General features: G+C 44.1%; 1 protein-coding gene and 1 non-coding gene across 13 annotated transcripts in view; both read right to left on the bottom strand.

The window, feature by feature from the left end:
* Positions 1-2,199: 2,199 nt before the first annotated feature.
* The window catches only part of ACACA (acetyl-CoA carboxylase alpha), a 305,940-nt gene continuing 282,542 nt past the window's right edge, over positions 2,200-25,597 (bottom strand). For all 12 annotated transcript variants that reach the window (XM_036911058.2, XM_036911069.2, XM_036911059.2 and 9 more), the window contains 5 exons: positions 24,952-25,064; positions 13,479-13,633; positions 12,650-12,820; positions 6,051-6,187; positions 2,200-4,556 (listed from right to left, as the gene is read on the bottom strand). In XM_036911058.2, the coding sequence (XP_036766953.2) occupies positions 4,433-4,556; positions 6,051-6,187; positions 12,650-12,820; positions 13,479-13,633; positions 24,952-25,064 (700 nt within the window). In that variant the 3' untranslated portion in view covers positions 2,200-4,432. The remainder of the gene's footprint in view (positions 4,557-6,050; positions 6,188-12,649; positions 12,821-13,478; positions 13,634-24,951; positions 25,065-25,597) is intronic.
* LOC118925352 (U2 spliceosomal RNA) lies at positions 18,881-19,071 on the bottom strand. Its single transcript, XR_005030016.1, has one exon. It is a non-coding gene; the product is annotated as a U2 spliceosomal RNA (small nuclear RNA).

The raw sequence follows: 25,597 nt of genomic DNA, 5'->3' as shown, positions 1-25,597 counted from the left end.
ATGGTATAAGAGAGGGGTCATTTAATTCTTTTGCATGTGCCTGTCCAGTTTTCTCAACATTGTTTATTGAAGGGTTTATCCTTTCCCCACTGTATATTCTTGGCTTTGTTGTAAATTAATTGACTATATATGCAAGGGTTTATTTCTGGGCTCCATTCTGTTCCATTGATCTATGTGTCTGCTTTCATGCCAATACCATACTGTTTTGATGACTATAGCTTAGTAATATAGTTTGAAACCAGGACATGTGATGTCTCTTGCTTTATTCTTCTTTTTCAAGATTGCTTTGGCTATCCAGGGTCTTTTATGGTTCCATACAAAAAAGCCACTGGTACTTCGATAGGGATTGCATTGAATCTGTAGATTGGTGTGGGTAGAATGACATTTTAATAATCTTCTTCCAATCCATGAGCATATCTTTGCACTTTTTTGTGTTTTCTTCATTTTCTTTCATCAGTGTCTTATAGTTTTCAGTGTGCAGATCTTTCACCCTCCCTTGGTAAAATTTAGTCCTAGGTATTTTTTTATTTTTGACCCAACTATACCCTGGATTGTTAATTTCTCTAATAGTTCATTAGTAGTGTATAGAAATAGAACTCATTTTTTTGTATATCAGTTTTGTTCCCTGAAACTTTATTGAATTCATAGTTCTTCTAATAGTTTTTTGGTGGAATCGTTCGGGGTTTATATGTATCATGTCATCTGCAAATAGAGTTTTACTTCTTCCTTTCCAATTTAGATGCCTTTTCTTTCTTTTTCTTGCCTAACTGCTCTGGCTAGGACTTCCAGTGCTATTACTGAATAAAAGTAGCAAGAATGGGCATACTTACTTTGTTCCCAATCTTAGAAAATTTTTACACTGTTGAGTATGATGCTACCTGTGGGCTTGTCATGCATATTGAGGTATAGTCCCTCTATACTCAGCTGCTTCCACATTTTTAGGTTTATTACAGTAGCACTCTCTGATCCTTTTTTTTCTTTTTTTTTGTCTAAAAGTCCATTGGGCTGCCATTACAAAACACCAGACTGGGTAGCCTAGGGTGCCAGCACAGTCAGGTGGGGGCTCTCTTCTGGGTTGCACATTTTGCATTATATCCTTACATGATGAAAAAGGGAAGTACAGGGACTAAATCACAGAACCCTTGTTGTTAAACCTTTAATACCAGTGGAAGTTTAAATTTTTCTTTTACTAAGAGAGAAAAAACTGATGAAGGAAATATTACTCCTGCACAGAAGAAATCACTGTATATATCAGGCACGTTCCTAGAGGCAGGAGCATAATCTTTTCCCATTCATCTTACCAACCTTCCCCAGAACCATCAGCAGGTGCTGGCTGGGAATAGGGACAGCTGAGAGAGTTCATGTCTTGGGGTCTGGTTTTCATCTGTTTGCTTAGGGAGAAGACGGCTAAGGCGTCTATACTGACCAGGACCTCCTGCCCATGGAGTGCAGTAGCTGGAGTCAAAGAGTAGCTATTGTTTTTCCCCTGAATCCTAATCTCCCTTCTTTGTTTTCCAGAATATCTAACTTTTTTAGAGCAATTCAAACTGATTTTTTATATCTACCTACCTATGTAAGTATGTCAAACTTTAACATTTTATCTCATTGTAGAAAAAGCTACCCCTTGCTTTCCTGCACATCCCACAGAGCATGAGGTCTGACACTCAGTGGAGGCTGGCAGTTCCCCTGCCCGCTCCCTCGTGGCGTCCACCTGCCTTTGCAGATGTTTGGGATTGGTGTTTGTGCTCCACCCACATGGAGTCACAGAAACAAGCAGAGGGGTAAAGGCACACAATCACGAGTTTCCTTCACCAAGTGCCTTTTTGTGTCCAAAGTTAGTGTTCCAATCTATTAATTAGCTAAATAATGGAACCTAAAACCTTTCCATAAAAGTGGCCTGAGGTGAGCTCTGAAAATGGTTCTCTAGTCACTTGACCCAGAAAACCCTATAAAATAATGCAAACCAAGAGGTTCAAATCTTTGTGTTCACTTTGAGGAGGCCCATGAACCTGCCCAGGCCATCAAGATTATGTGTATCTGAAAAGCCACCAAATCTCAGAAGCAATGAGTGCCTTTACATCACAGCTGGGGTCTACCTGGAGCAGGGGCTCATCTCACCACTGCTGACAGCTCCCCTGCTCAAAGTGGAACGAGAATGAGGCAGTTGAGAATGGGCTGAAATGACTGACAAACAGTGACTCTTCTACAAATGTGGAGGTTTATTTCAACAAAATGTGTAAAGAATACATTTGACTGAAGCTCCTTATTCATCAGGGTATGTGTCCATCAAATTCTCAATGCGACAAGTGAAGGCTGCTTTGTGAATGACATTAATGGACAATATGATGATCTCAGTTCCAGCAAGTCTTGGTCAATACATCATCTATACTCCTCCTGCCTCAGTAACCTTGTGTGTGTAATGGGCTGTGGGAATAGTGGATTGCTCTCATTCTTTGACTTTCTGACTTCTCCATATGAGAAATCCTTAGCCAGGGTAAGACCTCTAGTGAGGCACTCTGGGCATGGCAGAATAGGGATAATAGAGTTCTAGAGAGGAAATGTTTTCACTTAATGTGTCATAATTTGGTGGCAGGGGAGAGGTACAATAAAAGTACCCTACACCCTGCCTATGAAGAAATGCTGGGACAGGCCAAATGGGGAGTGCAGGAATTCACACCACCTGTAGGTATGTGGGATTTTACTTCAGAAAAGCACAGAATAATCTGGCCAAAGATGAATCCAATTCTTAATTACTGGGTATGTGGATACCAGCAACAGTGGATGCTTCTTCCTGGACTGGAAGTCGTCTCCCACCTTCTTCTGCCCTTCTTTGATGGCTGCCTGGCTGTGGCACTGAGCTTCTGCAGATAGGTGTACCCGGCTGCACAAACAGGCTCCAAAGGAGGGAAGCAGAGGTCTGTCTTGTGTGTGAACCAGAGGGTTAAGGCTCAGAACTGTAGCTTGTACAAACGTCTTCTAACATGTCTTAGTGATATGATTTCCTCCTTGGTCATCAGTGACAAATGCAATTAGCCGCACTCCAGGACCTGGATGCTACACCAGCCCTGATCACCTGCTACTGTGGCTTTAGGAATCCCAAAAGTGAACCAGTAAGCTCTTTCCTTGAATAAACTGGTTGTTGAAAAGACACTCTCCACCATACAGGAGGTGCTCCTGCCACTGCTGGCCAGGGCGGGACCGGTGAGCCTGGAGGGCAGCAGCACCATAATGGAGTCAGAGATAACATAACGGTCATGTGGAGTCTGTGCTCCTTGGGAGCCTCCCGACGGGTTCCTGGAACTAAGAGCATAGATGTCACCAGGGTTCCCTGCAGCAACTGTGGGGAGACCTGTTGTATCTGTGGCCTGTGTACATTCCAGGAAGAGGCAAGACCCAGAGGGATAGGAGCATCAGCTGCTGGGAGCATTGCCCTGGAAACAGGTGAGTGACTGTAGGCACTGTGAACCTCCTGTGACTATCAAAGCCCCAGGTTTAACAGTAACCACCTCTGAGTCCTGAACACGGAGCTGCTCTGGCCCATGCTCCGTAGGGCATGAGGAACTGCTCTCCATCAGTGACAGAAGGGCAGCTCCCCGGCTCGTCCTCTGCCACCCCAGACTGCAGCACCTGCCTGTGGGACCCCTGGGAGAAGGCTGGGGCCTCACACATGCTGGCCAGTCAAGCAGTGCCATGCAGGGACTGTGAACCATCTTTCCATTTGATCTAAGAAACTGAGCCCAAAGTTGAGGCCCCTAATTTAACAACAGTGACTTGGTCTGTTTTCTTTCTCTGCTTCCTGGATCATGGTTTTACTCTTATTTTTATGTCCCTGTGAACTTGCAGATTTCATACATTCATTTTTCATAAACAGGTACCTTGGTATGATTAAACTGGGAATGATTCCTCTCCAGTGCCTCGTGTGTACTGGGCTGAATATCGGAATAGAGGAACAATGGACTGAGGCCTCCTCCTCTCTCCAGCCCTCCTCTGTTGCCTGTGGCTGCAGGCTCATAGGGCCAGGGGTGAGGGAGGGCTGCTGACTGCCTGGCAACAACAACTCACACTTCCCTGGCTGGGACCAAGGACTGGGCAGGGCAGGGGGAGCAACCCTGCTTCTGTGTAGTAAGACGTCATGGTACATGCTTGTACCCTTCATTGCCTTCTCAGCTCCTGGGCAGGGAGAGATGGCTAGAGTCACACACCAGGGTAATAAATATGGAATGGGATGGGTGTGACCAGTGGGCTGGCTTGAGGGCTTTGTGACCCTTTATCCCAGTGAGTCATGCATAATCTGAAATTCGAGGGGAAGCAAAATGCCGCTTTGATTCCAGTGCTGGGTCTCCTGGGCCTCTTCCCTATAGTCATTTCAGTTGTAAAAGCAGCTCTAGCCCTTTTCTCCAGAGGCAGGGCAGGGATGGACAGGAAGCAGTTCCTACGCTGAAGGAGAGTCCATTGTAGAGAGGATCCGGACGACTTCTGCTCGCTGAGTGGGTGAGATGTGCTGGGTCATATGGACGATGGAATCCATGGCAACCTCTGGATTGGCCTGTACCAAGCTGGAGAGGAAGGTTTGGGATGTGAAGACAAGAGGCAGCAGTGTCTGGAGCAGGGCAGCCAGGCACCTGCCCAGCACATCTACTAACAGCCCCCGAGACACTTCAGCCACCCCCTCATCTGATTTGTTTTCCTACATGAAAAATGTCCCCAGCAGCAAGTTAGGTAAAAGATGGACCTCACAAAGGACGGAGGTAACTTCAAAAAACCAAACTGAGCCAGTGTGGACATGCCCAGCGTGGAGGTGCTCCCAGGCAAAATCTGGGACATTTGGGGGATCAAAGTTAAGTATAATGAATTACAAATTATAGAAAAAATAGAAATTTGTTTATCTACACCAATAATGAACTATGAATGAGTGGAGGAGAGAGAGGACTGGTGCTTACAGTGGAACTGCAGTGGGGAGGACGTGGAGGTGGAAAGCTACTGTTTTTGTGTCCTCACTGGAACAGGCAAGGATCATTCATGGATGCTAAATCTAGGCAGACATTCTGATGAGGAACTGGACATTTGCAGGGCCTTGAAGTGTTTTCCCACAGACTGCTTACTAGATGCAAGCGGAAAATCACTACTTAAACAGAGAAGGAATCAAATAACATTTTGACCAGGTGATCAAAACTAACATCAGGAGGGGCAGCTGACATCTGCTGTGTCCAGATGAGGCACCCTGTGAGGGCCGCATCATCACAAATGTGAGATTCTGGCTGAGAGAATGTATGACCTGAACATCATCAGGAAGAAACATTAGACAAATTCAAAATGAGCTATGTTCTACAAACGGCAGAGTGGATAAAAGTTTTGATGTTAAATTTGTTAACCACAGTAAAAGAATATATCCCTATTAGTAAATAGACACTTAAGTATTTGGGGGTAAAGGGCCATAATACATGTAACTTAAATGGCTCAGAAAAAAAAAGTGTGTATACACACACACACACCTATTTACACATACATATAAGAGAGTGCCAGCACATTCCCAAATGATGAATTAAATGGGATAAAATGTAAATAACAGGTACATTTGGGTAGATTTGTTCTTTGTAACTGTCCTTTAGTTTGTAACTTCTGTAAATGTTTCCAAGTAAGTTTTTACAAAGGTCTCCAGCACTAATCCCCAAGGAGAAGACTAGAAGCACACTACTAATTCTGGGCTGGGGGAGAGGAGGTGGTAGTTTCCCAGGAAACTACCATAAAGTCGCCTTCCCTCAAAGAATCGTTCATCCAGTTTGAGTATCTGCATTTGCAGCTAATAGTTGGGCACAGTGAGCTAAGCCTTCATCTAGCTGAGATTACTAAGTGCCCCTGGAGACCAGTAGCTGAGAAAGAACTGTGGTTCAGGGCTCTATTTTTACGTGTGGGTCAACCACAGTGGTCTCAAACAGGAAGAGACCACAAAGATTGTAAAACCTCACCTCATGATTTGTTCTTAAGTCTTTGAGCATTCCACAGAAAAGAGCCTCCCTTCTCCTTGAGTGGAGCCCCAACTTGGTCCTCACCTGCGGATCTGCTTGAGGACGTAGTCTCTGCTGATGTATTTAATGTTTTCCTCTATGACGGAGCGAACACCATCTTCCTCTGTCAGCTGCTTCTCGAGCCACTCCACCAGGTCCTTGTTGTTATCCCAAACATACGCCTGCGAACAGATAACTTCTAGTCAAATACTAGGAGCCAGGTTGGACACCCAGATGGTTCAATATCTGGAAAGTTTACTCCAAAAGTTTGCTCAATGTAGAAAAGTTACTCACAATGTTCCATTACTGCTGGCTTTGTAGTAGAAAGGAAGAAACAGGCTTCCAGACAGGAGCTGTCCTCATTCTCCCTTTTCATTACAAAACTGCATATTGAAGCAGCCACTCAGACCCTCGAGAAGCACCAGAGCCCCACACTCTGGCCTGTCACTCTAGGTCTCTACCTATTCCACATAAAGCTAAGAGAATTGTTCGGTGAAGTGCTGACTGAGAGGGAAAGGTGCTTTATTTGGTGTTTTAAAAATGAAACGTGTGTTTTCTGAGGAGCTGAGGCACAACTGCTAAGATCTGAGCCTCTGGCCCGGCCTGGCAGGTGGGTTGCCTCGTGGTAATCGTCTCCGGGACGGGCCAGACCACCGGCTTCCAGCAAGGCGGGGAGGGGCTGATGTGAGGGAAATCTTGATGCTAGGGGAGAGCCACCGGGTCAGAACTACCCTATTTTACTTTCTGTGAGCACTCAAAAGGGACAAGATGTCTATAACCCTGAAAGTCTCTACCAACTACTAGAGCCTCCTTTTTTTTCAAGATCATTTAGCTCAGTATTTCCCAGGTAGTTGACTACATAATAATTCAGGAGTGTGTTAGAAACCTAATAGCCTTCTCCTTGCTCTCTTCTCCTCTCATTTTCTTTACAAATCATTTAGGAATCGTTTTGTTAATGGTTTCCGGAAAACCAAGTACCACCATTAGGGCTCATTCATATTTATGTCATTTTGTTTGGGTAATTAAACACCAAGCTCATCATTTAAAGGTGTGCTATCCTTCTCTGTTATCACTAATGAAGTCAAAGTCAGAATGACAATGAGTTTGGTGCAGTAATTTAATAGGCAGGTGCATTAGGGACTCCTGAGGCTTGGAGGCCTGGGCTGTGGCTCGGGAATCCTGTGGACAAGTGAAGGCATGGGGTGCAGAGGAAGGTCTCCTCACATGCTTCAGAAGGCAGTGGAAGAGTCTGAGCACCACTGTTTTCTCAGTTTCACTTACTCATTAAAAATACTGGTTTCTCTTCAGACACTCACTTCCCTCCAACTTAGCTGGTGACTTAGCTGAGGCTGGCTATCTATGATGTCATGTAACTGACTTCCACATTTCTAAATTCTTAAGGAATCCTTCACAGCTGAAGGACTAAGGAGCCCCAGGATTAAGGAGCAGCAACGTGTCTTTTCTAGTTCTTTTTCTGCCCAAAATTTGCCCATCTCTGCAATCACTGATAGAAAGATGAGCTCTCCCAGTCAGGGCATGTGGCCGACAACAGGGACCTGAGAGAGCCTCCCCGCTCTCTGTGCCTTGGGCAGGACTGCTCACATCTCCGAGGCTAAACAGCAGGAAAGTGTCTTGATCTGAAGGAAAGGAAGTGCCTGCCCCAGCATCTCTATTGAGAAGGGCAGGTGGGTGACGATGTTTTTCCCCCAAGGTGGTTGTCCCAGCTCCTGCACAAGCCACAGACAGATGGGTCCACCTGGACTTGGACACCTCCATCTCCAGCATTGGTAATTTGGACTTATGCACATGCCCTTACTTACGAAGATTTAGGGGGAGGAAAAAATTAAACAATGAATGTTTCTTGGGTTTCAGAATGGAAGAAAAAAACAGATTTACCAAAGAATCCCAAAGCCTTTAGTTTAGGAGAATATTTAATACTCTTATTAATCATTTTTAATCCGTTTGCTTTTAATTAAGAAACAGCATGATGCTTTCCTATCAACATATGCCAGGGAGCAGATTAATTGTGGCTTAAGATAACTCTCCTTGATTGGTGTAATGTCTTAGCTAACGAGATGCCTGCTTCTAACGATGCTCAGACACTACACTGGAAGCCAGCTACCCTCTAGAGAAAACTCTTCTGCCTTCCCCTCCTGCAGGCACAGAATATGCTAGGTGTTTAAAAAAGTTTCCAGACAGGATTAAAGCAACACATTACAAGCTTTAGAAGTTGCTTCTCTAAAGTCTCCCCTTTGAAAATATGGCTTCCTTCTGTGGAAGACTTACTGTTCAGTCAAATACAACAACCGGGTGACAATCACCAAGCCAAACCCTGACGAAGTTGAGATCACGGCCTAGAGCACATGAAAGCAGAGGCCTCACAAACCCTAGTCATTTTTAGCGGGAATAAAACTTATGTACCCACAGTGCCACAGGGTTTTCTTAACTGACCAAGGAAGGCTTAAGGCACCATTGTGAGCTCGCCGCCTCCACCTGGGACAAGCAAGGCCGTCTCCCACTGGGGTCAGGGTGGGTACAGTGCCTTGTCTGCTCTCTCAGAGCAGAATTCTAAGACTCATCGTTCCAGCCATCCAGAAGCATGGGCTGACCCTATTCCCACAATAAAGCCATTATCATTCCCCTCCTTAAAATTATGAAAATGTGGCTGATAATCAGTGTGATAACCCAGCGTGAGTTTTAAGCAAGTGTGAGAAGGTGGGCTGCTAACCTCATGACAGGCTTGGGCCCATATGTCACCCGCCTGACACACACCCCAATCAGAACATTTTAATACCAATAAGATATTGATAATTAAACATTACAACAATGGCCTACAATAAAATGTTCTGCAAATGCTTTATCTCTCTCTCTGCATCAGCGCATAAGTATCTCTGGCACTACTCAGCTTCACTAATTGTATGTAGTAATTAGTCTATCTTACAAAATCTAAATGATCTGTTTGGAAAGTTTCATTTCTAAGGTATCAGATAGCTGTTAATGATACAGCAGGGCCAGGGAGTGACCAGGACACAGTTTGATGGATGTGAGCCCTGATTACTATGCCCTACAGATAATTTACCTTGTAAGTTGCCTGGAGATACTTCCAGCAATGTGATTTTTTCTGAGGCTTTGGAGTAGAATAGCAAATAGCCACGTGGGCTGGGTAGCCTGCTGGACCCCATCTCCCGGGAGCCACTCTAGTCTCAGGCCCAGCCAACCAGTACTTTCCAGTTCTGCCCCACCTCCTCCCTTCCTGGCCCTAAATCAGGGTTTGGTGCATAAAACCTGTACATGGATAGCTAGAAACCAGGCTTTGGGGACAGTGGAACTCAAATGGCCCTATCAACTGTGCTTTTTCCTCTGTCATCCTCATAAGGGCCTCTAATGACCATTCAGTGCATTTGGAAATCCAGAATAGGAATGAAATGGGCAGCTATCTGGACAATGAGACTGTTTTATCGCATCCTAGACTGTGGATAAATTGGAGCAAGCCCAATCAAAAAACACTGAGAACTGACTGTGTTCATGGCTTCCACCAAGATCATTAAGTTACACATCTTTAACTCTTAGTCTAGGTTATGTCATTTTTTACTTTACATGCTGTGCTAAGAGAAGGAGAGAGGCATATTTTGAGTGTCAACTGAGTGCCAGACATTGTGCTCCATACTTTACTTACATCACTTAAAACTCAACTGAACCCTGTGAAACTAACACCATCCCCATTTTACACTCAAGGAAATGGAGGCTTAAATAAATACGTCTAAGCCAGTAAATGGCAAAGCTGGGATCCAAAAAGTTTGAGATCCCAAATTCCATGCAGAGTACTAATCTCAGCTTCTACTATGGGGGCTTGGAGAAAAAACACAGCCGTGAAACAACCGTGTGCCATGTCCTTCTGACCCAATGTAAACCTAAGTTCTTGTTATTTTTTTCAGGGAGTTGTACTGATGTCTTTCTTCTGTCTTCCTACAATCCCAGTGGATTCAAACAGAATCCTACAACTCATGGTAACAGTTTCCTCTAAGGGAAACAATAGAATGACACTGTTCAGTTATAATAACATCATAATGTCTTCAAATTTTCAGTTCCAGAATCTTTTTCAGGATTAAGATTTTAAAAATTCTCTAGGAATAAAGAACACAAAGCATGGCTAGTAGATGCCCATCACTAAATGTCTTTCCCTATCAGTAACAATGAGGATCAGAGGGTCAACTTCTTGGTTGCAAAGCCAGGGTCTGGACTCAGTCTTTGCACTTGAGAGACATGGCACACAATATAACTTTTTGAATAACCAAGAAAAAACACTACACTTTTAAGCTATTCCCAAACACCAAACAGATTTTATGTCAGCCCTTCAGAGGCAGCACAGACGGCTTTTGAACACTGAAACACTTTCTTCTCTCAAGGGTGCTGTAGATTTTATCGCCCACCCCACACTAAACTAGGTCCTGCTGAGCCTGCAGAATATGGAAGGAGGTTTGAAAGCCACATCCTAGGATCACCTGCCTACTCTTTCTCTCCTTGGCTGTCCTGGACTGAGAGGTCTGAAGAATGCTGGCTTCTGTAGATGGGGCAAGGAAAATAGCCTCAGTTTTGGGGTACAGTCGATTCCCAGTGTCTCAGGCAGGTTCTCCCTGGCCGATGGGGCTGAGATTGTCTTCTGTACTGGATTTCCAGCTAGGAGTCTCTGCACACAGTCAACTGTTCTTTGCACTGTTAAGAGATGGCAATGACCTATTTCTCCAGACATACTGTCCCCTGGGTACCAGATGCTAAGGAACAACTGAGGAGCCCCATCCTCTCACTTAATGCATGGAGGGAAACAATAACCTCTCATCCTTATGCTTACTGAGGCCATGCATGCCCATTAGTGACTAATGTGGTAGGTGGTGTGGGCCTCTCCTAGACACGCACTCACACACACACACACACACACACACACTCTCTCTCTCTCTCCATTTACCTAGCTGGCCACTCAATTGGAGAACAACCTCTTATTTTACACTTGTGTGACTTTCAATGCCAACTTCCACTAGAAGCTGCCAGTAGCCACTGACAAAATTGTCTCACTCAATTATGATGCCACAGACTGACCTTAACCAGAACCACACATCGCACAAGGCTGCGCTTCCCTGCTGTACATCTGAAGTATTTATCCAAAGTAGCTTTTCAGTCATAAATAAATGGGTAGACTTAACAGAGATGTGAATCTTAGAAGCAACCTGATTCACCAGCTTTAAAAATGATGGCAAATCCTGGAGTTCCTTCCTAAGAAGAGTCAGCAGAGACTTCAGGCAACATTATCGAGGAAGCGGCTGGAGAACCCCCCCATCCAGCCCTCCATCAGTGCTCTAACTCAGTAGATGTTTTTGATCACAAAGCTAAGAGAGAGACATACTTTTAGCATATGCTACCAATATTCTGATAAAATATATATGATGCATATGACTTACTTTTAATCACTATAACTAATAAAGGTTATAATTTTTTTAGCAAAAACAAATAGAAATAAAAGTTCCAACTATTCCTTCCCATCCTCCCATGGATTGTCTTATGCAGCCCGAGAGTCCAAGGGCAAATAACAGTGCCCTTGGCCATCCTAGCCTCAGACCCATGCTGTCCCAGCCCTGGAGAGCCCCAGAGACATATTTTAGCAGTTACTGTTCGAAGCCATGTGTCCACTTTGTGACATCACCCCCCACAAATATGGGATTCATAGTTCCCTGAAGGCGGGGTGGACAGTTTCTTCCAGCTCAGACTTGAAATCAGAACATCTTTAGTGGCAGTCTTGGCATCTCCTGTCTAACTTACTCTCACCTTCTACTAGGCTTCATGCTCCTGACCCCTTCAGTTGTGGCCTCCACACAGCCTCCTGAGCAGTCTTTCTACAATACAAATCAGAGTATGTCACTCTGCTGCTTAAAACATCTCAGTGGCTTTCCATAGAGCTCAGGACAAAGTCCAAGCCCCTTAGCACAGCTTCTGTGGCCCTGCATGATCCCAATCTCTGAGCCATCCTGAAATATCTGTAGTGCCTTAGAGGGAAGATGCTCTTACTGTCAGGCCTTGGAACATGCTATTATTTCTGCCTGGAACATTCCTCCAACAACCCTCTCCACCCCCACCCCTCAACCCCTGCTTCATTCCTACTTATTTCTCAGGTTTCTGCTGAAACATCACTTCTAGACATCTTCCCAGACTCGCCTCCCGCTCCCCACAGAGTGGATCAGGTGTCCTTTCTCTGGGCTCTGTGATGTCTCAGGTTTGCCAAGGTCACATCAGCCATGCTGCGGTATGGGCCCTCTTGACCAGTCTCTCTCTCTCACTTGAGATGGTGGGCTCTGGGTGGAGGAACATCACAGCCTCTTTCACACGTTCCCACGGCTGAATGCAGTGTCTGGTATATAGTAAGTATTCAAAAAGGTTTGCTGAGTGACAGAATGAACTGCAAAAAAATGTCCTTGTACCTCTTCCAACAAGCTGTCATGACGTGTTGCTGAGGCAGGAGGGAACGGGGCTTGGGCCTGTATGCTTCCCTTCTACTCCTACTCCAGAGGCCTGGGATTCTTAGACAAGCTTTACAGCCCACAGGTGGGGTGACCAGGTGGCACAGCATTAAGACTCCTCTGAGGGCACCCACCTACCTTCACTGTTCCTTCCACTTCTACAAACCAGCGCCTTAACATGGCCTGGATCTGGCCATCTGTCAGCTCGGGGTTGGCATTGTGGATTTTCTTCTTGACCAGGTCTTCCAGCAGAAGACGCCTCAGTCGCCAGTAGAAGAAAGTACGGGATGTTTTCCAATCCAGGATGTCCTATATACAGACAGGCATAAGCTTAGTCACCCAGCCGTCCTCCCTGCTCAATGCCCAGTCCAGAAGGAACTCCAGAGGCACAAAACCCCACTCTCCAGCAGGCTCCAGAGACTCAAGAGCTGGCCACACCAGTTCAGAACCACAACCCCCTGACTGCAGCACTGTGCCCAGTGAAGGGCCTGGCTCATGCTAACCCCACACCTGGCTGCCGTGTTCTAGGGAAGGGGCTGTGAATTCCCAGATATCCAGACAGTGAAGAACTGGTTAAGGGCAGGTGGCTCAAACAACTTAGATGCAGATCAAATGTGAATTTACTACTGCTGCTGGAAACTGGACACTGTAGTAATCTACACCCTGAGGACCACCTGGGCAGCTGTCCGTAACGGAGCATATGTGACTCAGTTTACCACTGGGAAAATGGAGCTTTCCTCCTCAAGAGCCCATGGTAACCTAAATCACAAACTGTTTTAGTATGGACAGGGATATAGAAAAAGGGAAAAGTCACTCCAAAAAAATTGAAAATGGTTAGAGCTGCACAAGCTGCTTCAATCCAGCCCTCACAGCTCCCTGCTTGTTGAGCCTATGTGCATGAGCCACACGCTTACTGCTCGCCTGCAGATCTTTGATGAGCCAGGAGACGTGCAAGCACTGTACTTACATTAATAACACCCTTCTCTTGCATCCGGCCTGGGGTGTCGTGCAAGTCAGCAAACTGCACAGCTACCTGACGATAAATAGGAATTAAGAATTCCTCCCGCTCCTTCAACTTGTTCTCCAGCTCCTTCCGCTCAGCTGCACTTAGCTCTGGGGTACCTGCAATTAAATAAACCTGCCCATCACAGTCATGCTGACCAGGAATCTCTCTGCACAGAAACAGCTACAGTCATGGGAAGCTCAAAATCACCCCCCTCCCTTTGTGGCCTGGCTCTCTCTCCACTGTCTTCGCCACCTCTTTGCTGAGTAACAGGACTTGGTGAGATGCCAGACCCGTCCTTACATGGCTGTGGGGAGGCCTACTTCCCTCCTTTCCCCGTGGAGGTCATGACCATGAAAACAGCCGTGGGAGAGCCTCTCCCTGAGCAGGTGCTGCCGACCACCCGACGACCTGCGTCTCTGATCATTTTACTGACTGACAGCCAGTCCGTTCGATCCCCATGAAGGAAACTCCACCCATGCCTGGCTGACCAGCACAAGCGGCTGGACTACCCAAGCATGGAGCATGACAGAGGAGCTCCCCCTGTGCCTGTAGGCACAGACCAGCAGCTGCTTTCCACAGGTCCATGAGTCACCTGCCCAATTTGATAAGGACCTGTGACTCCTAAAGTTGCAAGCTGTTCTGCTCCACAGCTTCTAATCCCAGGTTTGGATACTCTTAACCTGAGATTCATAGAATCCAATCTCATTAAAGCCATCTCCATGGCCTCATGCCAGCTCAGTGGATTAGCCAAACTAGTCCCCCACCTGGGCTGCTATTGTAAGAGCCAACCCCTGACGACAGGGACAGAGACATTCTAGCTCTTGGGCTGAAAGAGAAGGAAGAGGAAAAACAAGAAAGGCAGTCCACAGATCCCACTGGAATCATTGTGCTTACAAGCACACAGCACCCTCACTTAACAGATCGGAGACTGAATCTCCTTATAACAAGGAGGACACCCCCCCTCTGCCCTGCTGCCAATCACAGTATCCCAGCAGAGGTGCTGCTCTGTTGAGCTTTTCTTCTTAATTACTCTCAGAATGGGACTTGCAATCAATACTGAAAATTTAGCTGCCTGCCCAATAAGGAGGAGTAAGTCTAGCTGAAGGAGCAATAGGCGACAGCCCTTGGTGTTGGGGACACCCTGAAGTGCTTTGTCACCAAAGCTGACAAATAAATACACGACTATATGTGATGGGTTGCAGAAGAGAAAGGTCTATTTCAAGCATGTCTGTCTGGGAACAGGCCTTGCTTTTTATGCCACAATGAATCATGTGCCATAAGCAGCCATGGGCCGCCGAGTGAGCCGTAAGTATTATACATAAACACATGTTAATAGAACAGGGATGTAACTATAGTACCCAGTTTCATTTTTATGAGGTTCTTGGATGCCCAACTCCACCTTTTTATTTTTTTAAACCCACCGCTACTTTAAAATATCAATGAAGAGTGTTAAACGCTGTCTCGTCGCGGGCTCTCTCAGGAGGCAGGCACGGACCCTGGCTTGCCAGCAGACTTTCCGCCCAGGCGAGCAGTGCGGCTGGAATGAGGTGAACGTGTCTCCTCCTAGTGTGGATCTGCCTGGGAAACGGATGGGAGGGGGGCCGACTGGCTTCTTCAGAGAGGAGATGGTCTCAGTTCTAACACCCTGGACAGGGAAGGAGACATTGTTCCTTCTCCAGTGAAAGGAATGAAGATTCCCTTGGAAAAACGGTTGATCCCAGGGATGGGGCAGGAGAAATATGAGCCTGGAACACATTGTCTCAAAAAGCAAGGAAGCACTAAAAAAAAATGACTGGACAGGTTAAAAGGACACGAGAACCAGTCTGAAGGGGTTCTCACTGTCCAAATCTGGGACATTTTGAGCAACCAGATTTATTGAAACAGGATAATAATATTTATTACCAGAAAGAATATTTATAAAATTAAGAACCTGTAAGTCCATCTTGCTAAAAATAAATAAATGGGGGAGAAAGAGAGAGAACACTCACCCTTCCAGCAGAGTAACAACAGATGTAGAAGGAACAGTGGAATTAGAAAATCACCATTTTACAACCATCACAGTAATTGATTCTGCCAAGAATTATCAATGGATACTAGAACTAGTGGGTGAGAGCTTGATGAGGAACTGGATATTTACCTAGTCTCAAAGTATCGCCTTATAAATTACTCATTAATTACAAAGGGGAAAATGGTAACTTTACAGTAGATTAACCTTGTGAACAAAACCTTAAACAGGTAATCAAAATTACTATCACCAAGAGCCAGACATATTGACATCATGTGCCTCCTGATACGATGTCCTGAGGATGTAACATCACTTTTGCAGTATCCTGCTAAAAATGCATAATCTGAATCTAACCATAGGGAAATAAAAAACAAGCCCAAATTGAGAAGCATGCTACAAAAATGTGGCCTGTACTCTTCAAAAAAAAGTCAAGATCATTTAAGATAAGGAAAGGCTAAAGAACTATTTCAGATTAAAAGAGACTAAAAATACATGACAACACATTGCAATGTGTGGTCTTGTGTTTGACCTCTGAACTGGACCAGAAACAAAAACCAAACAAACCAAAAAACACCTGTAGGAGACATTATTGGGACAAATGGTAAAATTTTAACATGAATTAGACAGTAGTATTGTGTCAATGTTGTATTTTCTGATTTTGATATAGTTATATGAGAGAAAGTCTGTGTTCTTAGAAACACTAAATATTTATGGATGAAGGAGCATGATAGCTATAGATACTCTCAAATGGTCCAAAGAAAACATGTATGTTTGTGGAGAGTGTATAAGCACATGCACGAGCGTGCAGACATGATAAAGCAAATGGGACAAGATGTTAACAGGTGAATCTGAGAAAAAGGCATCAGAAGGCCTTTGTATAGGACACATAACTTTTCTGTGAAATCTTATCAAATGGGAAGTTAAAAAAGTAAGCCAAGCTAAAATAAATGTTTTTCCTGGGCTCCCCAATGCATACAGTAAGTCACCAAAGCTAATATTTATAGGGCACTGGGCACTATTCTAAATGCTTTATATCTATCAACTTGTTTAAGCCTTACAACAATCTTAAGAAGGTCGGTATTTTTATTATCCTCATCTTACAGGTGAGGAAACCAATGCCCTGTGAATTTACGTTACTTATTAAGTCACAAAACCAGAAAAGGGCAGAGCTGGGACTCAAATGCAACAGGTTAGGTCCAAAGCTTTTGTACATTGTGTCATGTTCTCTCTTCTCACTCATTTGGGGCCTGGGACAAGTGCTTCAGTAACAGTATCCCTTTAATTTCAGAAAAGGCTAAATGATGATGTCAGCCTCCTGGCTGATAAAACGGAAGTTCCATCTTAGTTCCACTCCACATTATAGACTAAGATGATGTTTCCAATAATTCCCATTCTGCAGGTCAGATGTGATCTCCTAGGCAGGCCCAAGGTTTGAGGGTAGCTCCCCCTGTTATTGTGAGATCAAGAACACACACAACAGTGGGCAAAATCACAGACTTGCTAGGGGCAAGGGATGGCAGGACTATGGATATGGCCGAAAAAGAAGTTCCAGACCCTTACAAACATTCTCCCTCTGGGTAAACAACCAGCGTTGTGCTTGTAGATGCACAGACATTACACACATCATATATAACACATAGCACGTATTGAGCATTTGCTGTGTGCCAGGCACCACACTTAATGTTTTCAGGATCACATAGCTCACAAGTCACCATGTATAATTCCGAACCTAGGTCTGGTCAGCTGTTAATACTGCTATGGTGCTGAACATCTCAGCGTTACTGAGTGCTTTCCAAGTTGCTTCACATAGATCACCTCTAATCCTTCTAACAACTCCACCTGCAGATGGGGTGTCTGTTTCACAAATGAGAAAATCAGGGCTCTGAAATGTAAAGTGACTTGCCCAATGGCATCTAGCTCTTAAGTAGTAAAGTCAGGATTTATACTTGGGCCTAAGCTATCTCTGAAGCCTGCGTTTTTCCACATGAAATGGTAGTGATGGCGGCCAAACAGGTGTCCTAGTGGTGGCCACAGAAGGAAATCAGCTGGAGAGTTTGGCTCATTGTGTTAGGAGTTAAGGGCACAGCTCAGCACTGGACACAGAGGGGAAAGGACTTAGGGGCTTAGGAGCAGAACACTCTGGGAACAAGGCCTTGGCTTTACCAAATTATAGGGACAGAGAAGGTGGGCTCCTGGACTAACAAAGTTCTTGTCCACCCAATCAAGATATTCTAGAGGTTTGAAAGAGTAATGAAATAAACACCTGTAATGCTCTGGCCCTCCTGAGACTAGGAAGATCATACAGCATTCCTCCAAAGGCTGCCTGTTTTGATTCCTTCAGACCTACCTCCAAAAAATATCAAAGAAAGGAAAAGACAGATGTAGAGAATGGATGTATTTAAAAATGCACATGAAGCCAAGGATTTGTGTGCTTTGTTTTAACAGTAAAAAAAAAAGGTTGTCTCTATTTTATTTTCTAAGAACGAAAGGCTGCTCTTAAGCTAGTTAGACCCTTGTGTAGCACATCAAGGACCCCTCTTTCCTTGTACAGCCAAGCAGCCAGCCTGGTAATGATTTAGGGGAGATTAACAAATATGTCAATGTCTATTTTCTGCTTAATTTAAAAGCGGCGTCTATAAAGATTTTTGACTTCTGAACCCTGTTCTCCTGAAAGAAAGAAGGTAAGAATGAGGAGGGGGATAAAGAGTGATTATCCTATCATTGATCGTTTGTCAGGAGCATTTCTTATTCACTGGACTATTGTAAAAAGCTAAGCTCTCGATCAATCCTGTAAGCTCCCTGTACAATTAAATATCTTGGAATGGTTTTCTTTCTTTTCTAGCCAGATTGCAGGGCCTCAGGGTTTTTTGGAAAGCAAGTCAGTGTGTGTGCATGTGTGTGTTTAAGAATATGCTACAGAGAAGAAAGTCATTCTTTTCTAGAATCCTACTTTAGAAAAACGGTGAAATGGTAGAAGAAACATTAGTTACTCTCATCCCTTCCTTCCCAAAATAAAAAGTCCCCATGAAATCTAAAAATCCAACTTCATAATTAAAAAATTTTCATGTGAAGAGTTAAATACAGAAGAGGCATCAAGTCTGATCAAATGGAACAGCTAACATTACTGAGATGTTACTATGTGCTCGTACTAAGTACTTTTCACCTCATTTAATCCTGCAGCAACCCTGTAAGATCATTATCTTATGGAGGAGGAAACTGAGGTACAAAAAAGTGAAGTAATTTGCCCAAGGTCATAAAGCTAGGAATTGGTGTAGCTGGGATTTGGGCTTATGTAGTCTGGTTCAGAGCCCATGCTCTTTGTTTATTCATTATTCTTTATTTTTTGAATTTCGCCCAAAGAAGGTGTGCCATTCCTGGAAGTACTACAACACCAGGTCGGTATGTGGAAAGGATGAAGCAAACTCCCATTCCATCTCCTAATTCTAAAAACCCATTGAATATACTGTCCTTGGACAGAGGACGTATCACATAGTAAATTGATAACAACAGATACTATACTTGATCTTAGCCAAAAGGCAGAGAAGCCTTAAAGAGCCTATGCTCTTTAAATGAAAGAAGTTACACTGACCCACAAGTCAGGTGTTCCTGCTGCCAGAACATAATGAAAAGCCACCTCTCTTCTCCAGGGGCCAAAGCTTCAGAGGAGACAGCTGATTTCTGCAGTGGGAGGTGTAGTCTACCCAGACATGACACTTAAGGGAGGGCAGGAAGATGAGAGCCTTACCTCATGGATGAGGAGACCACATCCTATTGAGCAGGATTTGTGGGAGGGATGAATTTTCAAAACTTAGAATAAAAGCCAGACTGATAGACTAAAAATTCTCTGCTCAGCTAGAGGTACCAGGTGACCTTGCAGAATCTCTCTCCTTTTCTGGACTCAGTTTCTCATTTATGTAATAATAGTCCTAATCTGGCAAATAGGAAAAATGTTTTATAAAAGAACATGATATTAAACTTTTTAATTTTTTTTTGGTTATACTACAAAGCTTATGTAAATTTAAACCCGATTTTAACTTTTATGGGCCCTTCTTCCCATAAGAAAGCGATTTGCTTTGATTGGTTAAATACTTATGAAGCTAAAGAAAAGGCCTAAACCACCCCTGCCCACCCTACTGAGCTCCTGAATATCTCAGATATAAGCACACACACTGTACCTCAACCTTGAGACTGAAAAATCAGCATAAAAAAGACTGGAATCTTATTAAGATTCAGAAGTACAAACATAAGTAGCTGTTTAAAAGATCTATGTAATCACATTTTCTATGTTGAAAGAAATTTCCCTATAAAGATATTAAGATAAGGTGGAAAAAAGCCTGCAAAACTAGGTCTGTATCCATCACAGGTGTGCCTTTCTTTACACAAAAGCATTCTTGAAAAACTGTGTAAATCAGATCCTGTTTTAAATGCCTTAAGGGAGCTATTTAGCAGGAACCCTGCAGTGAATCCTTTGGTAAAGCAAATAATCCTTTTGTAATGGGAATAATTTCTCCCAATGTATCTAGTTTTTTTTTTTAAATCCCATTTTCATATATCTGCTTTTCTTCAAAGGAGGCCATACCTATCTAAATACAACTGCATTTGCATATTGATTTTAACAGCAATCCTCTCAAGGGATGTTTAACCCTAAGGTCCTTGCAATGATGTTAATGCTCTGCTGTTCATATTTTTAAGAGTTATTATAGTAAACCCACAGATTTCCAAATAGGAATAAAAAAAGATCACTCCCCCTGTAGCCCTGTCTCCTGTGCCCCCATGCAAACACCCCACATCAAAGAGTCAGGCAACAGCACAGAATTCTCTGAATCCTAATGGCAATAAGCCTTGCAGTCTTTACTATTTTCTTTCCCTAAATTGCTCTCAGTCTGACAGGTCAAGGGACACAGATCTGTGGCAGCTGGGGCCAAGAGGGAAACATGGTCTCTCAGATATATTGTGACAGCCTGCAGGCAGGCAGAAGCTCAGGTTCAGTCTAACAAAATCGCCTGCCAGGTCCCTCCGGCCTGACACAATTGTGAATCACTGCTTCCTGGGAAGAAGCAAGCCCAGGTGCTTTTATAAATACAATCAGATTAACGGATCAGACCAAAATGACCTCTCCCCCTTCCCAGAAAATATTGTCACTGTTGCACTGAATTGCATCAAGACAAAGAGCTTCTGAATCAGTGTGAGGAAGTGGTAGGTTTTAAGCTGCTGTCAACTTAAGGGAGGAGGCATGATTCCAGTCTCCACTTTCTTGATAGAAAACCTCAGTTCTCTATGCAGAGACCAGTGCTTGGGTGGCCACATTGCCAGGGACGACACTCCATCTACAACAGGTCAGAGGGTCAGAGGCCACTCTCCAAGCATGGTTTGAAACTTCTTTTGTTCAATTTTCCAGGTAAGAATACTACTTTCTGCCTCAAACAAGCAACTAGCTCATTTCACCTAATAATATCTTGAAGAACAGACACATGAGATGGAAAAGCATGCAGCTCAGATACTTTGATCATCTCTGCCAGAAAAGCAGCTGAACCCCTGTACCTTCTTAACCCAAGAAAGTGTCCTTTTCCTGTAATCTGGCTGCTAAAGAGAAAGCTTGGAAGGAAGGCATTCCCAAAGATTTTTAGACAAATTTATCCTCATCTGCAGCCACAACACTCCCTCTGTAGGTACTGGGGTACCTTGGGCCAGAGGGCGTGCTGGGTAGAGGGCAGACCTGGAAGGGCCATACAGCACTGCCTCTGCCTGGGTCAGACTGTCACTGCCAGGGTGTGCTGCCCGGCCGTCTGGGAGCAAGGCCACGACCAAGATGTGTGTCTGGAGCAGACAGAAGTTGCACTAAGTGGCTTCTTGACCTGAGTACTCTTTGTATGGAGGGAGAGGGTCAGTGGGGAACTTACAATTGCTTCACACTTGGGGCTGGACAGTTCTCTGTCTGAACTGATTTGTCATTTCTCTCTGAACACAGGAGGAGGGCAAGAATCTAGGAGAGGATCTCAGGTCACAGCGCTCAAGAGGCCAGGCTAGGAAGACCACCCCGTTCCACACCACTCACTCCCCCAGCTCTGGCTCTGTGTGTAGGTAGAGGATTGTCAGAGAAGCACAAAGAGGCTGTGGAGGGCTTGGCCTCCCTTTCCAGAGAAGGAATTTAATTTCCTTGTAGCAACCAGAATGGTAGGATGTTACATACTCTACACTGACTCTACCAAGCTGTAGTTCTGGGAAATTCAGGGTCAGAACTGGCCCAGCAATGCAATACTGTAATTTGGGTTTATATCACATTTCTTTCTGTGGTAATTCTCTTTACCTCTATCAGGAATCAATGTATGTGCTGTTTTCATACTCTGCGATAATCACAGAACTGCAAACCAGTAATTCACTACCTTCCTACCCAAACTACATAAAAGGTCATTGTTTTTAAAAGTAAAAATTCTGAAAGAGATGAAGTTAGCTGTTCAGAAATTAAATATTATGCATTACCCATAGAGAATGAACAGTAATTATGTTTTGAACACAGCCACTCAGTTGTGCACTGGTTTGTCTGAGTGACCTGACAGCATGCTCCCCAGTCCAGAGGCTGATTTGGAAAGAGATTGGGAAGATAACATCCACTTCTGTGGGCTTTCTCCTAAATCAAATTTTTTCTCAGAAAACAAAAGGAAGGAATTCTTGTTTAATTTTGATCAGGCTCACTATTAAGCTGAGGGAAAATCTGAGGAAATCCTGAGGAAAGTGGAACATAGGGAACCAGAATTCCAGTCTGGGCTCTGATGTGCATTTGTTTTGTACTTGGATGGTTTATTTAACTCTTCATTTTGCCTTAACCTCTCAATCTTGAAAATGAGCTCATTTGCACACACTCTGTAGAAAAGCATTTTGGCAGTCTTTAGTTCTAGGCATTGAGAAGGAGCCAGAAGCCAACGTGGACCCAAAAGGAGCTCAGTCCACAGCTTGTACTGTTACATCCCTGCTGATCTGTGAGCCTACAAATACACCTGGGTATGCATGCCCTCCCAGAAAAACTGCAAATGCCTGAGAGACAAGACTGCTGCTCCTGGTTCATATGTCCTTTCCTATACCCCTTGCTCCAAAAGTGGACCTATGCCACAGAGAATGCTCAGTACCAAAGATGGCCCTGTGCTTCTTCTAATGCTTAAGATGGAAAGGAAATGAAGCCAATCCCCACATCTGAAAAACACTTCACAGATTCAAGGCAAACGCAGAGTCATCTCACTCTCTCAGTAGCTAGATGGGGGCATTACCCATTTCCTAGATAAAGAAACTGATGTTTGGAGAAGTTAAACAATTTACCTGAAAGCAACGTAACTAAGACTCGTACATAGTTATTTTTATTCTGGATTCACTGCTCATATTCACAGGCTGCCCTGGGCCAGAGTCTGTTTCACATTTGGTCAACTAAGGATTCTTCCTCTAGTGCCATTTTGGTCAAGGTTAAATAAATACGGTTTTCTTCAGTGCACACAGGAAATTGATAATGAGATGATTTGTAACAAATGATTAAACAGGCGTCACTTGGGAATCTCCTCCCTCTCCTCTTCCTGTGTTTCAAAAGTTAAAAAGTGCTGGGTGAGAGTGGAAGCGCGATCACTTTCCTTCAAGGGAGAGAAGCGTTAGCCCCATACCCCTCACCATCCGGTCGTTCTGCAGATGTCAGAGAGGATCCCTTTCCTACCACCCGGTTACTCTGAAGGGATGATAACAGCCATTGGGGGGTTAAAAAGAGGCAGTGAACCCCCAGTTAATGAGTAGGAATTCAGCAGGCAGTGTAAGATAAATGGAGCGCTCTGCTTCTGCTAGAGTCAGCATGAACAGCGGCCCTGCGGCTTGTTTGTGGCAAATGGAGTGCGCGAAATATCAAAGGGCAGTGATCCAGAAGAAGACCGACTTTGACAAATTTTAAATTGGCCAGAAAGAAAACTAGCAAAAAAAGAAAAAATGAAAAAAAAAAAAAGAAAATTATGCAATTCGCTGTGTCCTGCAATTGTGGCACTGCTGCCTTTCCACAGAAGTAGTGGTAAAAACAGCAGCAATGACTGCCTGATGCTGGGAGCAATTATAAGCCGTCTAAGTAAGATGCTTATCAGTGGCTGAAGCTTTTAGAGCTCTCTATGTACAGTTGTGACTAACTTGCTCTTGAGCTGCAGTTACTTTAATTAAAGTGTAAGAGGTTGATCAGAAGTAATTATCCTGTTTGGAGAAGAAAGAGAAAAAAACACCTCAACAATTCTGGGTGGCAATAGATTTTAGAAACAACCTTGCCAGTTTCTTGTTGTTTGTGTGCATTTCCCATAAAAGGATCAGACTGTGATGGGTTAGTTATTGGCGGCCATTACCTAATGGCAAACAACGGGACACAAGCAAGGTTTATTATAACCCATGTCAATGTGTTTGGCAAGCAACCTGCTGAGGCTCCAAACATCAGGACGTGCAGTCTCTAGAGCACATGCACTCAGAAATTTTTGTGTCTCTAGATGGTGAAGACAGAGAAACACAAAAAGTACTTCATTGATTAAATTACTATTTGGAACATAAATCAGCTAGCATCTATTTTTTTTTAATGCATTCCATTCACTGAGTTTCACTAATACTTTAAAGAAAATCTCTTTGTTCCTTCAGAAAAACTAGAACAAAACAAACCAACAAACAAAAGAACCTCCAGCAATATCTTTACTAAACATAGCAAGGGGCTCAACGGGTGATCTGAGCAGGGAATCAGTGTTTTAAAAGAATCTGAAACTTGTTCAGCCTCTGGACTCAACATAAGGCTCCCACAGTTCAGCCCTATGTCCAGATCACAAGTGCCTTCCAAAAGCTCTGAGAACAAATGGGCAGCAGAGTGATGGCTGGAGGCCGTGAGCAAATACTCCCAGGGCTATTGCCGTCATAGCTGCATTGTTTGGAAACACACAGTGCGCGATTTTTACTTCTATTTCTCCATCCAGCTCAGGATGGCCCCAGAAAACCACCTGGGTAAGTCTCCAGCTTTTCTATCCCATGACATTGACTCTCACATCCCTCAGAAACGTGGCGGGCTCCTCCAAAGAGACAAGCAGAAATGGGACATTTAAGTCTAGCATATTCTCTGCCTGATTAGTCTGCCTCCAACAGTAACTTCCAGCCAATCACTCTTTACAAGGACATCCATAAGTCTTAAAAGATGGGCTATGTGAACTCTAAGGAAATATCCTAAGAAAAATCTAGTGACTTCTGCTTTTTCAGAACCCACTTTCCCTCCTATTACACACACTATTTCATTCTACCAGAGTTCTTACCATATAGAAGACAGTAAATAAAGATTATCATGAATTTGATCAAATGCTTCAGTGCCTCCTCCCCTGGTCTACGAATGCACTCATTACAAATCAGCTGAATGGCTCATTGATTTGCCAGGAGGACAAGCAGACATACCCAATCGCTCAGCCAAGTGCATGTAAACTGGGTCCACCCGACGCATAGTTTTCACCAGATCCTTTCTGCGGAATTTGATTTCTACTGTCCCTTCTGGCTCCAGAACTGATCCCCTGGATCAGAGAGAAAGAAAACAGAACAAAACAAAACAGAATTAGAGGCCCTTTAAAGGAAGAAGACAACAGAATGAAGCCAGTTATAATTGGTGGACCAGGAAATAGCTTCATTATAGTTTTGGACCCCCATGGTTCACAGAACTAACCCCACGGAGAGAAGCAGGCATCAGACAAGTACCTAAGAGAAATATGAGAAAGGCCTGGCAAAAACCCAATTAAAATAATTTTTATTACCACACCAGTCTACTTCCATCTCAAAGGGAGAAGAATACAGATTCTACCACCCACCTGATAAAGGTAACAGGAATTACATTATTTTCCAGGAAAAAAAAAAAGATGACATAGGCACAGTGGCAAGGGAACAGCCTCCAGCATTTAGGCTGTACAATGAAGGGTCTGTGCTGATGAGCCCCATGCATAGCTGTCAGTCTGCTGGTAGGACTTAGAAATACTAGGCCAGGCCAGGCTGTAAAGAAAACGTTCTGCCTACTGCTATGGAAATTGAAAGGTCTCCTGGTTACTGCTAGTAC

This window comes from Manis pentadactyla, chromosome 4, assembly GCF_030020395.1.
Source record: "Manis pentadactyla isolate mManPen7 chromosome 4, mManPen7.hap1, whole genome shotgun sequence".
NCBI lineage: Eukaryota > Metazoa > Chordata > Mammalia > Pholidota > Manidae > Manis > Manis pentadactyla.
The sequence above is the reverse complement of the archived record's forward strand: the minus strand, read 5'-3'. Positions and strand labels throughout refer to the sequence as shown.